Source organism: Macaca thibetana, chromosome 7, assembly GCF_024542745.1.
Source record: "Macaca thibetana thibetana isolate TM-01 chromosome 7, ASM2454274v1, whole genome shotgun sequence".
Lineage (NCBI taxonomy): Eukaryota > Metazoa > Chordata > Mammalia > Primates > Cercopithecidae > Macaca > Macaca thibetana.
The window spans coordinates 15944062-15956496 of NC_065584.1; the positions used below are offsets into that span (position 1 = coordinate 15944062).

Consider the following 12435-nt stretch of genomic DNA (forward strand, 5'->3'; position numbering starts at 1 on the left):
TTATAAACATGTTTTCCCACATCATAACCCTTTTTTAGTTGGAAATGACCCAGACATCAAAATGAGCATCCAAAATAATTTTAAGATTTTAAATTTCATAAAAAGTTTACCTGCAAGCATTTACCCCATTTACATGTATTTGATTTTTTCATTTTTAATCATTAATCTAGATTACTTTTGAAAACTGAGATATTAGCACTAGTCATTATTTAAAGTTATTTTCCTGTTAACCATTTTTAAAGCTCATAAACATCAGGGGTCCACCTAAGAACCTTAAAGTTAAACACATGGGCATTTTGCTGACAACTTAGAAGATTTGGCTGTTTTCATTGAACCACCAATATTAAATTAGTCTTATGTATCAAAAAAATCATACAAACAAAGATCATTCTGCTTTTGGCTGGGTTTATAGCCTTATAACTTTTATGCCAAATCCAGACAGCTTAATATATCTAGCAGAGGCAAATACAAAACATATCTAATCAGTAAACTCAGACAAAAATGTATACTGACACTTCTGAAGACATTTCTATGTTAATTTTATTAATCATATTTAAAACCAGTTTTATTTATCAAAGATTCATGTGAATTTGAAGAGCTTTTGGATTTCATTTATGAGTACTCATTTACTTATAAGCCAGCTTGGTAGTGTGCCAGATATGACACATCACATAATACATCAACATCACATAAACATATCTAAACATGTATATGCACACACAAATATCCAATAGCTTTTACCTTCAAATTCTAGCCATAAGATAGCAATATAATCTCATCATTTTATAAAAGATAGCTGGATCTGAATTATTTTTGTGACAAAATTGGAATCTGTTCACATGGCTGAACTTTGTTTGCCTTAGTAGGTAATCCAAGAAAAGCGATGGACCAAAATTTGGGTAAAGCAGTCTCTATGGCAGTTCAGTTTTGTTTTTTATTTTTATTTCTATTTTACTTCAAGTTTCTTTTTTTTTTTTTTTTTTTTTTTTTTTTTTTTTTTTTTTTTTTTGAGACAGAGTCTTGCTCTGTCACCCAGGCTGGAGTGTAGCTGGGACTACAGGCACCCGCCACTTCACCCGGCTAGTTTTTTGTATTTTTTAGTAGAGACGGGGTTTCACCGTATTAGCCAGGATGGTCTCGATCTCCTGACCTCATGATCCGCCCGTCTCGGCCTCCCAAAGTGCTGGGATTACAGGCTTGAGCCACCGCGCCCGGCCTACTTTAAGTTTCAGGATACAAATGCAGAACGTGTAGGCTTGTTACATAGATATATATGTGCCATGGTGGTTTGCTGCATCTATCAACTGTCATCTAAGTCTTAAGCCCCACATGCATCAGCTATTTGTCCTAATGCTCTCTCTTCCCTTGCCCCCCACCCACCAACTGGCTCTTTTGTGTGTTGTTCCTTTCCCTGTGTCCATGTGTTCTCATTGTTCAACTCCCACTTACAAGTAAGAACATGTGGTGTTTGGTTTTCTTCTGTTCCTGTGCTAGTTTGCTGAGGATTATGGCTTCCAGCTTCATCCATGTCCCTGCAAAGGACATGATCTCATTCATTTTTAGGGCTGCATAGTATTCCATGGTGTACATGTACCCATTTTCTTTATCTCATCTATCATTGATGGGTATTTGGCTTGGTTGCATGTCTTTGCTATTGTAACTAGTGCTGCAATAAAGTAGCAAGTAGATAAGGGCCCAAATGTGCATGTGTCTTTATAGTAGAATGATTTATTTTCATTTGAGTATATACCCAGTAATGGGATTGCTGGGTCAAATGGCATTTCTGGTTCTAGATCCTTGAGGAATTGCCACACTGTCTCCACAATGGCTGAACTAATTTACATTCCCACCAACGGTATAAAAGCGTTCCTATTTCTCCACAGCCTTGCCAGCATCTATTGTTTCTTGGCTTTTTAATAATCGCCATTCTGACTGGTGTAAGATGGTATTTCATTGTGATTTTGATTTGCATTTCTTTAACAATTAGTAATGTTGCACTCTTTTTTCATATGTTTGTTGGCTGTGTAAATGTCTTATTTTGAGAAGTGTCTGTTCATATCCTTTGCCCACTTTTTGATGGGGTTGTTTTTTTTCTTGCAAATTTGTTTAAGTTCCTTGTAGATTCTGGATATTAGCCCTTTGTCAGATGGGTAGATTACAAAAATATTCTTCCGTTCTGTAGGTTGCCTGTTCACTCTAATGATAGTTTCTTTTGCTGTGCAGAAGCTCTTTAGTGTAATTAGCTCCTGTTTGTCAATTTTGGCTTTTGTTACAATTGATTTTGGTGTTTTCATCATGAAGTCTTTGCCCATGCCTATGTCCTGAATGGTATTGCCTAGGTTTTCTTCTAGGATTTTTATGGCTTTGGGTTTTACATTTAAGCCTTTAATCCATCTTGAGTTAATTTTTCTATAAGATGTGGGGAAGGGGTTCAGTTTCAGTTTTCTGCATATGGCTAGCCAGTTTTCCCAGCACCATTTATTAAATAGGGAATTCTTTTCCCCATTGCTTGTTTTTCTCAGGTTTTTCAAACATGAGATGGTTGTAGATGTGTGGTGTTATTTCTGAGATCTTTGTTATGTTCCATTGGTCTAGATGTCTGTTTTGGTACAAGTACTATGCTATATTGATTACTGTAGACTTGAAGTATAGTTTGAAGTCAGGTAGCATGATGCCTCCAGCTTTGTTCTTTTTGCTTAGGATTGTCTTGGCTATACGGGCTCTTTTTTGGTTCCATACCATTGACATTCCTTACAGAATTAGAAGAAACTACTTTAAATTTCATGTGGCAGTTCAGTTTTTAAAAGTCTCTTTTATCCTGTTTTTCTTCCATTCCAAATGAGTTTCCAATGTTTACATTTCAGTTAGAACATAAATAATGAGTCCTATCTTAGCACCACATCTTAGTAAAAGCAGATTCAAAGCATATTCAAGGCAGGCAGGAAAAAAAGAGAAGGTAGCTTTAGAACTCTGATTAACTTTACAGTTGCAAATTAACCATGTGAGCTCTGACTTTTTTTTTTTTTTTTGCTATAATTTGCCCCTCAGTTTAAAATGTGCACAGAAATGGACCATAATATGTAACCAGCTGGAGTCCCAAAATCAGGGGCCTCTAGTGAGCAGAGGAGCAGCCTCTATTGGTGCCTTGCTTTTGCCTCTATCAATAATTCCCTGCAACTAGATTGCCAGGAATTGGGCGAATTCTCCTTACTTTACACAACCGGTGTTGATGGTACCATTCATTATCCCAATAGGCATGCCTGTGTAAATTTTGCCACACAGTTAGGAGAGCCAAATGTGTCAAAGAATTAATTTCCCCAACAGGCTAATGACTGGCAATGACCAGTATAGCCTTTTTTTTTTTAGCATATCCACCTTAATCTAAGTCCAGGTCCTGCTGCAATCCCAGTAAGCCGTAATGGAAGGGCAACAAATGAGATGGCAAAACAAGTGGACAGAAAGGGTAAAGGGCAAAAGAATTGGAGTTGGGACTGTTTCAACGTTTATCCCAGGTATTTCCGACAAATAGCATTGAAAACCATAAGTGGGATACAGGCCCATTTAGATAACCTACAGAAGAATTCATATGCTTCTTTCCCCCATAAGATTTGGCACAGCTCTGAGAAGTACTTTGGGGTCCAATACAGAGCAACTCAGCCAAGAGCCAGGGTGACAGAAATTGTTCTACTTCAGGGTTGGATCCCTAGATTGAGTGGGGGGGCTTATACACGCTGCCTTAAAGGGTAGAGAAAGAAGGAAAGAAAGTTGCAAGTAGATAAGGGCCCAAATGTAGATCACATACATACACAGTTACAGATTCAGATGGTACACTCCCAGGCTGATTCCCCGTCAAGGGGACTGGATAAAAGTCCTGAAACCTTGTCTCAACTTCAGATGGCTCCATGAGCAGCTAGGTCAAAACAGAACAAAGCTCAAGTGATGCCACAGATAAAGATGGTGTTCCTGCCCAGACAATGTCACAAGCAGCTATGTCCAAATGGAGCAGAGCTCAAGTGTTACCACAGAAGAGACAGAGGAGAACTGGGTACATTCCAGTTGACTTATCCAGTTCTGAAGTCCGTCAACTTCTTCACATGTCACTTACCCTACACCAGCAAAGTGTAGTAGGCAGCTAACGCCATGACAGGGAGAGAAGGAAGATTGCCTGAGACAAAAGTATCTCAGCAGCTGCCAGGAAAATGCCCAGAGCCCCAGCTGCAGGGTCAGCTTGCCAGCAGCAGCTAGTATTCATGAGCAACTCTTTTCCCATCCGGTAGCATGAAGAGGAAAGCCCTGGCACACTGCTGCAGCCAATTCCCCCACTCGCTGCAAACTAGGTTGACAGACTAGACCACTCAAAATGCAGACTCCCTAAAGGGACTACCAAATTTGTAATGAATGCAAGCTTGGCTGCTTGCCACATATAAAGCCAAATGAACAAGGATGAGATGCAGTGAAAGGAAAGTCACTTTTATTCCAAAAGCCAGCAGTTGGGAGAGCCAGGCTCATGCCTTTAAAAGACCATTCCAAACTTTAGGCTAGGGAGAGGAGTTTAGAAGGGGGAACTTGGGGTGGAAGGCATGCAGGAATGATGCTGGGTACAAGGTCTGTGTGTTTTGTCCCAGTGGCTGTCTTGAATCATGGTCCACTTGGAGCATAGGCTGGTGTCATCTTCATGATGGCCAGGTTGTAGACTAACCTCCTTGAGGTAATCTCTGGAATTTTACAACTGACTCTCCATGTCTGATTTGTTTCAAAATTAGCCCCTGGAACTTCTAAGCAAGCACATAATTAGATAAGTCAGCAGTGCAAGGGAGTGTCAGATGGGAAGGGAGGGAAACAAAGTTCCAAAGTATGTTTTAAAGGCAAAAATCAAGAAAGGAATAAAAAAAGTTTTAAAATGCATTTTGAATCTAAGCTACTCAGTTACAACTAGATTTAATAAAATGACATAAAATAAAACTAGACCAAAATATGAAGGTAAGTTTGCTTTATATAAGTTAATGACCTAAAACAAAAAAAAAATTCTAACTTAAATCTGAGACAATAGGTACACTTGCAATAGGGATAAGAAAATTAGATTCAAGTATACATTACTTGATGATACATAACTTTTATTATTATTATTATTATTTTCATTTACCATAAAGTTTACTTGCAAAAATAACTTCTATGATTTTCATGATGACTATTAAGACTAACCCTTCCAGTTTTAGAAATACAGATGTGCTTATAATTCCTGTACCCTTGTATTTATTTTATAGTTGATTATGTTACAGTCACCTTTGAGAGAAACAGAACCCTAAGTGAGGTATGATATCGAATATTTTATAAGTTAAGAAATTTTGTTATACATGACTTCATGGATTGTGATTAATCTAAAAAATCCTACAGACTGAAAGGCTTCACAATCACTCTTTGCTCCCAGGGGTGTTTCTACTTGGGTTTAGTAGTACTTACCTAATTATGTTAATCAGGACCTAAGCAATGATTTTAGAAAAACAATTTGTACCAGAAAGAGATGCATTGCAATGTTTTCTGGGCTCATATCCCTCAGAAGAGAGGCACAGACATGAAGGATTTTTTTTTTTTTTGAGACAGAGTCTCACTCTGTCTGCAACCTCTGTCTCCCAGGTTCAAGCAATTCTCCTGCCTCAGCATGCCAAGTAGCTGGGACTACAGGCGCACTCCACCACATCCAGCTAATTTTTGTATTTTTAGTAGAGACGGGGTTTCACCATGTTGGCCAGGATGGTCTTGATCTCTTGACCTCATGATCCACCCCTCTTGGCCTCCCAAAGTGCTGGGGTTACAGGCGTAAGCCACCAAACCCAGTCACATTAAGGATTTAAAAAAAAAAAACAATTGTGATCAGTCAGAGCAACACAATGGTTATTAATTTATTTTCCTACTGTTACTAAAACACCAGGGATTCAGTCTAGGTCCTGCTGCTTGCTGTATAGACTGCCAATCACTGAGTCAACAAGTATTGCCAGGGAAGAAGGCTTTAATCGGGTGCTGCAGCCAAGGAGAATGGGAGATAAAAATCTCAAGCCTGTCTCTCTGAGTAAAATTGGGGTATTTACACAGAAAGGAAGGTAGGAAAACAGGAATTAGAGATGGGTAAGGAAGCAATCATGATGGATGAGGAGTCTGACTTCTCATTATCTGGATGTGGTGATCTGTTGAGTTTCAGTTCCTTGCCTAAGGGTCAAGTTTCTTGCCTGAGGGTCAATTTCCTAAAGAAGGAATTCAGATGAGACAAATGTAGGTTTTAAGACCAGGAGTTTAAAGACCAGTGGGTTTTAAGACCAAGGAGGGAGGGTTAATTTCTGTTTGTTAAAAAAAACTGTAAACATTAGTTCTATGAACAATTGGGCTAGTTTCACTAAGAGAATTAGAACTTATGTTTCAAAAACAGCATTAATTTTTCCCTTCTTTTTTTTTATAGTCAAGCTCTTGTTTTTATAGTCAGGAACCACTTCTTGAATGGGTACCCTGCTTACCTTACGTATTTAAAGGAATGAAAAGTATTCCAAGAGTGCTAACATTTCTTGTTGACCAAGAGCATGGTACGGGAGTTTTCCTCTTCCATAACAAGGTAGGCCTTATATCCCAGAGGGAATTTATCTTGACATGACAACAATAAAAATTTACCTTAGCGAAAGTTATTTTCAAGTTCTTGTTATGTCTGGCAATAGAACCTAATAAAATTGGCTACAGCAAAATTATTTAAGATCAATAATATAGCTTGACACTTTAGAGATTTCTTGCCTGATTGCCATTCATTTTGATGAAAATGGAAAACGTGATGCTGTGTGCATAGTGATTCTCCCTTGCTAATTCTCTAAAGAATATAAGCTGGGATTTTTCTATATAAATTTAAGATTCCATAAAATGCTTAATTAAACAGAAAAAAAAAATGGAATTAATTGCCACAGATCTATATTTTTTTCTTCCAAACGTCCTTAACCTTACCTGTGAATTAGAATTCTTCTTGGAGCCATTAAAAAACACATAAACTGACAGTTGTGATGGTTCATGCCTGTAATCCCAGCAATTCGGGAGGCTGAGGCAGGAGGCTTGAGGCCAGGACTTCAAGACCACAGTGAGGCACTACTGCACTCTAGCACTCCAGGCGAGGTGACAGAGCAAAACCCAGTCTGAGAAAACAAACAAATAAAACCATAAGTTCAGCCCCTATCATCAAGATTGTAGGGAAGGAAAAAACTCTTTCCTCCACCTTCTTATGTTCAATGACTGGAGCCTTGCAAATTAAACCGAAAAAAAAAAAAAGATTAATAGGAGAAAACAGTTTATTTACATGTGCAGTGTGCACACATGGGAAACTCAGTGATGAGGTTAAAATTTGGAGGTTAGGTACCATCTTAATAGGTGAAGGGGAGAGGGAGAAAATCATTTATGGAAACACAAATTGCTTTTAAAAAAAAAAAAAAAGATAAATGGGTTTTCAGGACAGCAAACAGGAGATACGATTTTTTATTTGTTTGTTTGTTCTTTGGGGCTTTTTTGAGATGGTGTCTCACTCTGCTGCCCAGGCTGGAGTTCAGTGGTGCAATCTCAGCTCACTGCAACCTCAGCTCACTGCAACCTCTGCCTTCCAGGCTCAAGCAATTCTCCTACCATAGCCTTCCAAGTAGCTGGGATTACAGGTGCCCGCCACCACACCTGGCCAATTTTTGTATTTTTTAGTAGAGATGGGGTTTTGTCATGTTGGCCAGGCTAGTCTTGAACTCCTGACCTCAGGTGATCCACCCACGTTGGCCTTCCAAAGTGCTGGAATTGCAAGCATGAGCCACAGCACCTGGCCAGGAGATATGAATGATTTCGATAATGTTTGAAAATCTAGGTATGAGTGGTCTTTCCTTCTCCTTCAGGGCTATAAAACTCCTCTGGAGAAGGGATTTGGGACAGGTTTTATTTGCATTCTTCCTTCTGGGAGTAGATCTGCCCCAAAGAGGAATTTCTGTCAGCCTCATTTCCTAGCAGTTCCTGCTTTTAGTCAGACACCAGAGGCTCCAAAGTTTTTTCTCTGCATCTGTTGAATCTCAACAGTCTTCAGCTTAAAATTATCTTTATATAAAAGTGGCATTTTTTTGTTTTGAGACAGAGTCCCTGTCACCCAGGCTGGAGTGCAGTGGAGCAATCTTGGCTCACTACAACCTCTGCCTCCCAGGTTCAAGAGATTCTCCCACCTCAGCGTCCCAAGTAACAGAAATTACAGGTGTGTGCCACCACGCCGGCTAATTTTTGTATTTTTAGTAGAGACAGGTTTTTGCCATTTTGTCCAGGCTGACCTCGAACTCCTGGCCTCAAGTGATCCACCCAGCTCGGCCTCCCAAAGTGCTGGGATTATAGGCGTAAGCCACTGTGCCTGGCCAAAAGTAGCATATTTTGAGGTTTCATATCTCTTTTTTTTCTTTTGAGACGGTCTCACTCTGTCACTCAGGCTGGAGTACAGTGGTGTGATCATAGCTCACCGTAGACTCTAACTCCTGGCTCAAGCGATCCTCTGCCTTGGCCTGATTAGTAGCTGGGACTACAGGTGCATGCCACCGTGCCTGGCTAATTTTTAATTTTTTTTATGCAGTTGGGTCTCACTTTGTTGACCAGGCTGTTCTCAAATTCCTAGGCTCAAGCAATCCTCTCGCGTAGGCCTCCCAAAGTGCTGAGATTACAAACCACTTTTATATAAAGATAATTTTAAGCTGAAGACTGTGCCTGGCCTGAGCTGTCATATTCTGATCCCCTTTAAAATCATGGTTGAATAGAACTGGGGTGTGGCTTAGGCATCCATACTATTGGCATGATAGTCATAAGCATGGGCTTTGGAGTCTGTCTGCCAAGTTCAGCAGTGATTCTATAATAAACCTCTCTTTGCTGTTAATTATAGAACTTTCAACAAATTATTTAATCTCCTAAACTTCATTTTCGACAACTATAAAATGGGTGTGTGGCAGGGGCCAGAGTAGTGGAGTAAAGAGGTAACAATTACTGTTAATCCTTCTAGTTCTATGTTGTGTTAGTGAGTGTATCTCTCTCTTAATAAAAATGCAAGTAACAGGAAATTCTAAAAATTGTAACACAGACTAATAATAATGGCAAAATTCTCATGACTTACTCATTCTTTGTTTACCTAGGTTAAGAAAACTGCCGTTGTCTCTGTGAGCATCCTGAGAAATAATGAACCAAGTGCACAAGCAAAATTTCCAATTTTTCGGTTTCCTCCATCATTCTCTTCTCCCGTTGGAATGGTATTTCATCCCCGAAGCCACTTTTTATATGTTTATGGCAATCAGGTGCGTACACGTGAAACTTCAGTCTGTGTTAGAGTTAAATCATCCACCTACTGTATGCTGCATGGTTGTACATTAAGAACAGAGCTTCTCTGATGACCTAGAGATGGCAGTGGGAGGGAAGACAATATTTATTGACTATTTATTGTATACTAACCTTGGTGTCTATTATCAGTTTTTACCTTTCAGGTAGTTCATTGGCTGATGAAAATGAGCCATGGGTACATCAGAGTTACCTTGAATGTTGCCAATTACTATACATGTCTTTCCAGCTCTGAATTACTTAGATTTTGCCACTAACCTCATCAAAAGTGTATTTCTAACTAGTGTTTCCAGCATTTAATGTTTGCCTTTTTCTGTTTGATTTTGTCTGAGCTTGACTTTCTGGCTTTGTTCTTTAAGTTCCTTCTGGTAGCTTTTTCCACCCTCTGGCTGCTCCTTCAGTCAGTTCTGTATCAGTACACTGAAAGCTTGGTAAAGGAGTAGTTATACCATCTATGGAGCATCTGACAGTTTAAAAAAGTAAGGGCCACAGATTATGAAACATTAAGCAAAACTTTGGAACTAAGAAAGTACTGCAATGACTTCCAAAGAAGGAACTAATTCAGTTTCTCAACTATCTATATTATGTGCAAAATTTAGAGATTTGTAAAGATGATACCCTGTTTCCAGGTCTTCTTAAAACTCTCTTCCATATTTTAGTTTTTCACACTAAATGGTTATGTATTAGTCCATTCTCACACTGCTATAAAGAACTGTCCGAGTATGGGTAATTTATAAAGAAAAGAGGTTTAATTGACTCACAGTTCTGCATGGCTGGGAAGGCCTCGGAAAACTTATAATCATTGTATCTGGAATTGGTTCCTTCCGGTGGGTGCTTGGTCTCGCTGACTTCAAGAATGAAGCCACAGACCCTTGTGGTGAATGTCACAGCTCTTAAAGATGGTGTGTCCGGAGTTTGTCCCTTCAGATGTTCAGATGTGTCCAGAGTTCCTTCCAGTAGGTGCGTGGTCTTGCTGACTTCAGGAGTGAAGCCGCAGACCTTCATGGTGAGTGTTACAGCTCTTAAAGGTGGCATATCCAGAGTTGGTTGTTCCTCCCCTTGAGTTTCTGGTCTTGCTGACTTCAGGAATGAAGCCACAGACCCTCACAGTGTTACAGCTTGTAAAGACAGTGTGGACCCAAAGAATGAGCAGCAGCAAGATTTATTGTGAACAGCAAAAGAACAAAGCTTCCACAGCATGGAAGGGGACCCGAGTGGGTTGCCACTGCTGGCTCGGGTAGCCAGCTTTTATTCCCTTATTTGACCCCACCCATGTCCTGCTGATTGGTCCATTTTACAGAGTGCTGATTGGTCCGTTTTACAGAGAGCTGATTGGTCCATTTTACAGAGTGCTGGTTGGTACGTTTACAATCCTTTAGTTAGACACAGAGTGCTGATTGGTGCATTTATAAACCTTTAGCTAGACACAGAGCACTGATTGGTACATTTTTACAGAGTGCTGATTGGTGCATTTACAAACCTTTAGCTAGACATAGAGCACTGATTGGTGTGTTTACAATCCTCTAGCTAGACAGAAAAGTTCTCCAAGTCCCCACTCAACCCAGGAAGTCCAGCTGGCTTCACCTCTCAATCCCCCCTCTAAACAGGACACCCCAACTGCTGTTGGGAATTGGCCAATGACAGCTCTAGCTACTTCCTGCTGGATAGAGGTGAAGAAGGGGCCCTGCAGTTGTAGTGTCCTCCAGAGGGGAATTCTTTACGCCAGTGAAAGGGCCAGTGGGTCAGTCCAGGGGTCCTTGGTAGAAGTTGTTAGTTGAGCTCATTTGGGGTTCCATTTTTAAGACCATCTGTAGCTTGATGGCCTCAATCCTAGAGGAAACAAATTTGACAAGGAGGTTAAAAATACAGGGCCCAAAGGCAAGTAACAGCAAAATGGCTGTCACAGGACCTAGAAAGGGGAGAAGTCATGTTGCCCAGCTCCAGAGGTTGGTATAAGAGTTTGAAAGGCGTTGTCTGATTTCAGAAGCCTTTTCCTGTAAACACCAGGCAGCATCTCTTACTATCCCTGACTGGCTAGTCTAAAAACAACACTCTTTCCCTGAGAAGGTGCAGAGTCCTCCTTTCTCAGCAGTGAGGGGGTCTAGGCCTTGGCGGTTTTGGAGAGTCACTGCTGCCAAAGAGTCTATTTGGGATTGTAGAGTAAAGATAGATTTCGTTATTTCTTGCAGACTGTCTGAGAGGAAGATATAGATTGAAGTTCCACATAAGAAGAATATGCCTTGGCTGGGTAGACAGAAATTTACCCTGGCTTTTAAAGGAATAGGGTACACTGTTTTTTCTTGACTACTTCTATCTCTCTCTTTCCTTCTGTCTTTGACTTTGTTTCTCTCTTTCTCTTTCTTTCTCTCTGAATTTCTGTCTCTTTATCTCTTTCCTTTCTGCTGGTCTTTCCCTGCCTCTGCCAGACACTTATGCTGCTGTTCTCCTCTCTCCTTTCCCTTTTTGATGGCTTCAGCAGTGTAAGACTGCCACCTCCTTGGGTTTTTGCACTGCATGCAGTAACTCCATAATTTCCTTGTGGTATTTAACGGGCGTTCCCCCAGAGGTTAGGAGCTCCCTTTCTTTCCTTATTGCAGCATGGGCATGTAGGATTAGATAAGCATACTTGCTATCTGTATACACATTTAGTCTTTTTCCCTTTCCCAGTTCTAAGGCTTGGGTAAGTGCCACTAGTTCTGCTAACTGGGCACTGGTCCCTGGGGGAAGAGGCTTACTTTCAAGTATGGTTACATCACTAACTATGGCATAATCTGCCCTTCGTATCCCATTCTCCACAAATGAACTTCCATCAGTATATAGGTTAAGGTCAGGATTAGCTAAGGGGACTTCTAAAAGATCATCTTGGGCGGCATAAGTCTGGACTATAATTTGTTGACAGTCATGCTCGATTGGTTCCCCATCCTCTGGGAGAAAAGTGGCAGAGTTGAGGGCCACGCACATACATATTTGAAGCACCAGTCCCTCAAGGAGTAGCACCTGGTATCTAAGTAGGCAGCTGTCTGATAGCCATAAACTTCCTTTGGCACCTAGTATGCCATTTACATCATGAGTAGT

The 12435-nt window shown here is 40.3% G+C and overlaps 2 protein-coding genes across 4 annotated transcripts in view; both read left to right on the forward strand.

Annotated features, from left to right (window-relative positions):
- The window catches only part of TC2N (tandem C2 domains, nuclear), a 271057-nt gene that overhangs the window by 187749 nt on the left and 70873 nt on the right, over window positions 1-12435 (forward strand). The gene's annotated exons all lie outside the window — the stretch shown is intronic.
- CATSPERB (cation channel sperm associated auxiliary subunit beta) overlaps window positions 1-12435 on the forward strand; it is a 161634-nt gene that overhangs the window by 60399 nt on the left and 88800 nt on the right. For all 3 annotated transcript variants that reach the window (XM_050799015.1, XM_050799016.1, XM_050799018.1), the window contains 3 exons: window positions 5265-5311; window positions 6452-6601; window positions 9162-9320. In XM_050799015.1, the coding sequence (XP_050654972.1) occupies window positions 5265-5311; window positions 6452-6601; window positions 9162-9320 (356 nt within the window). The remainder of the gene's footprint in view (window positions 1-5264; window positions 5312-6451; window positions 6602-9161; window positions 9321-12435) is intronic.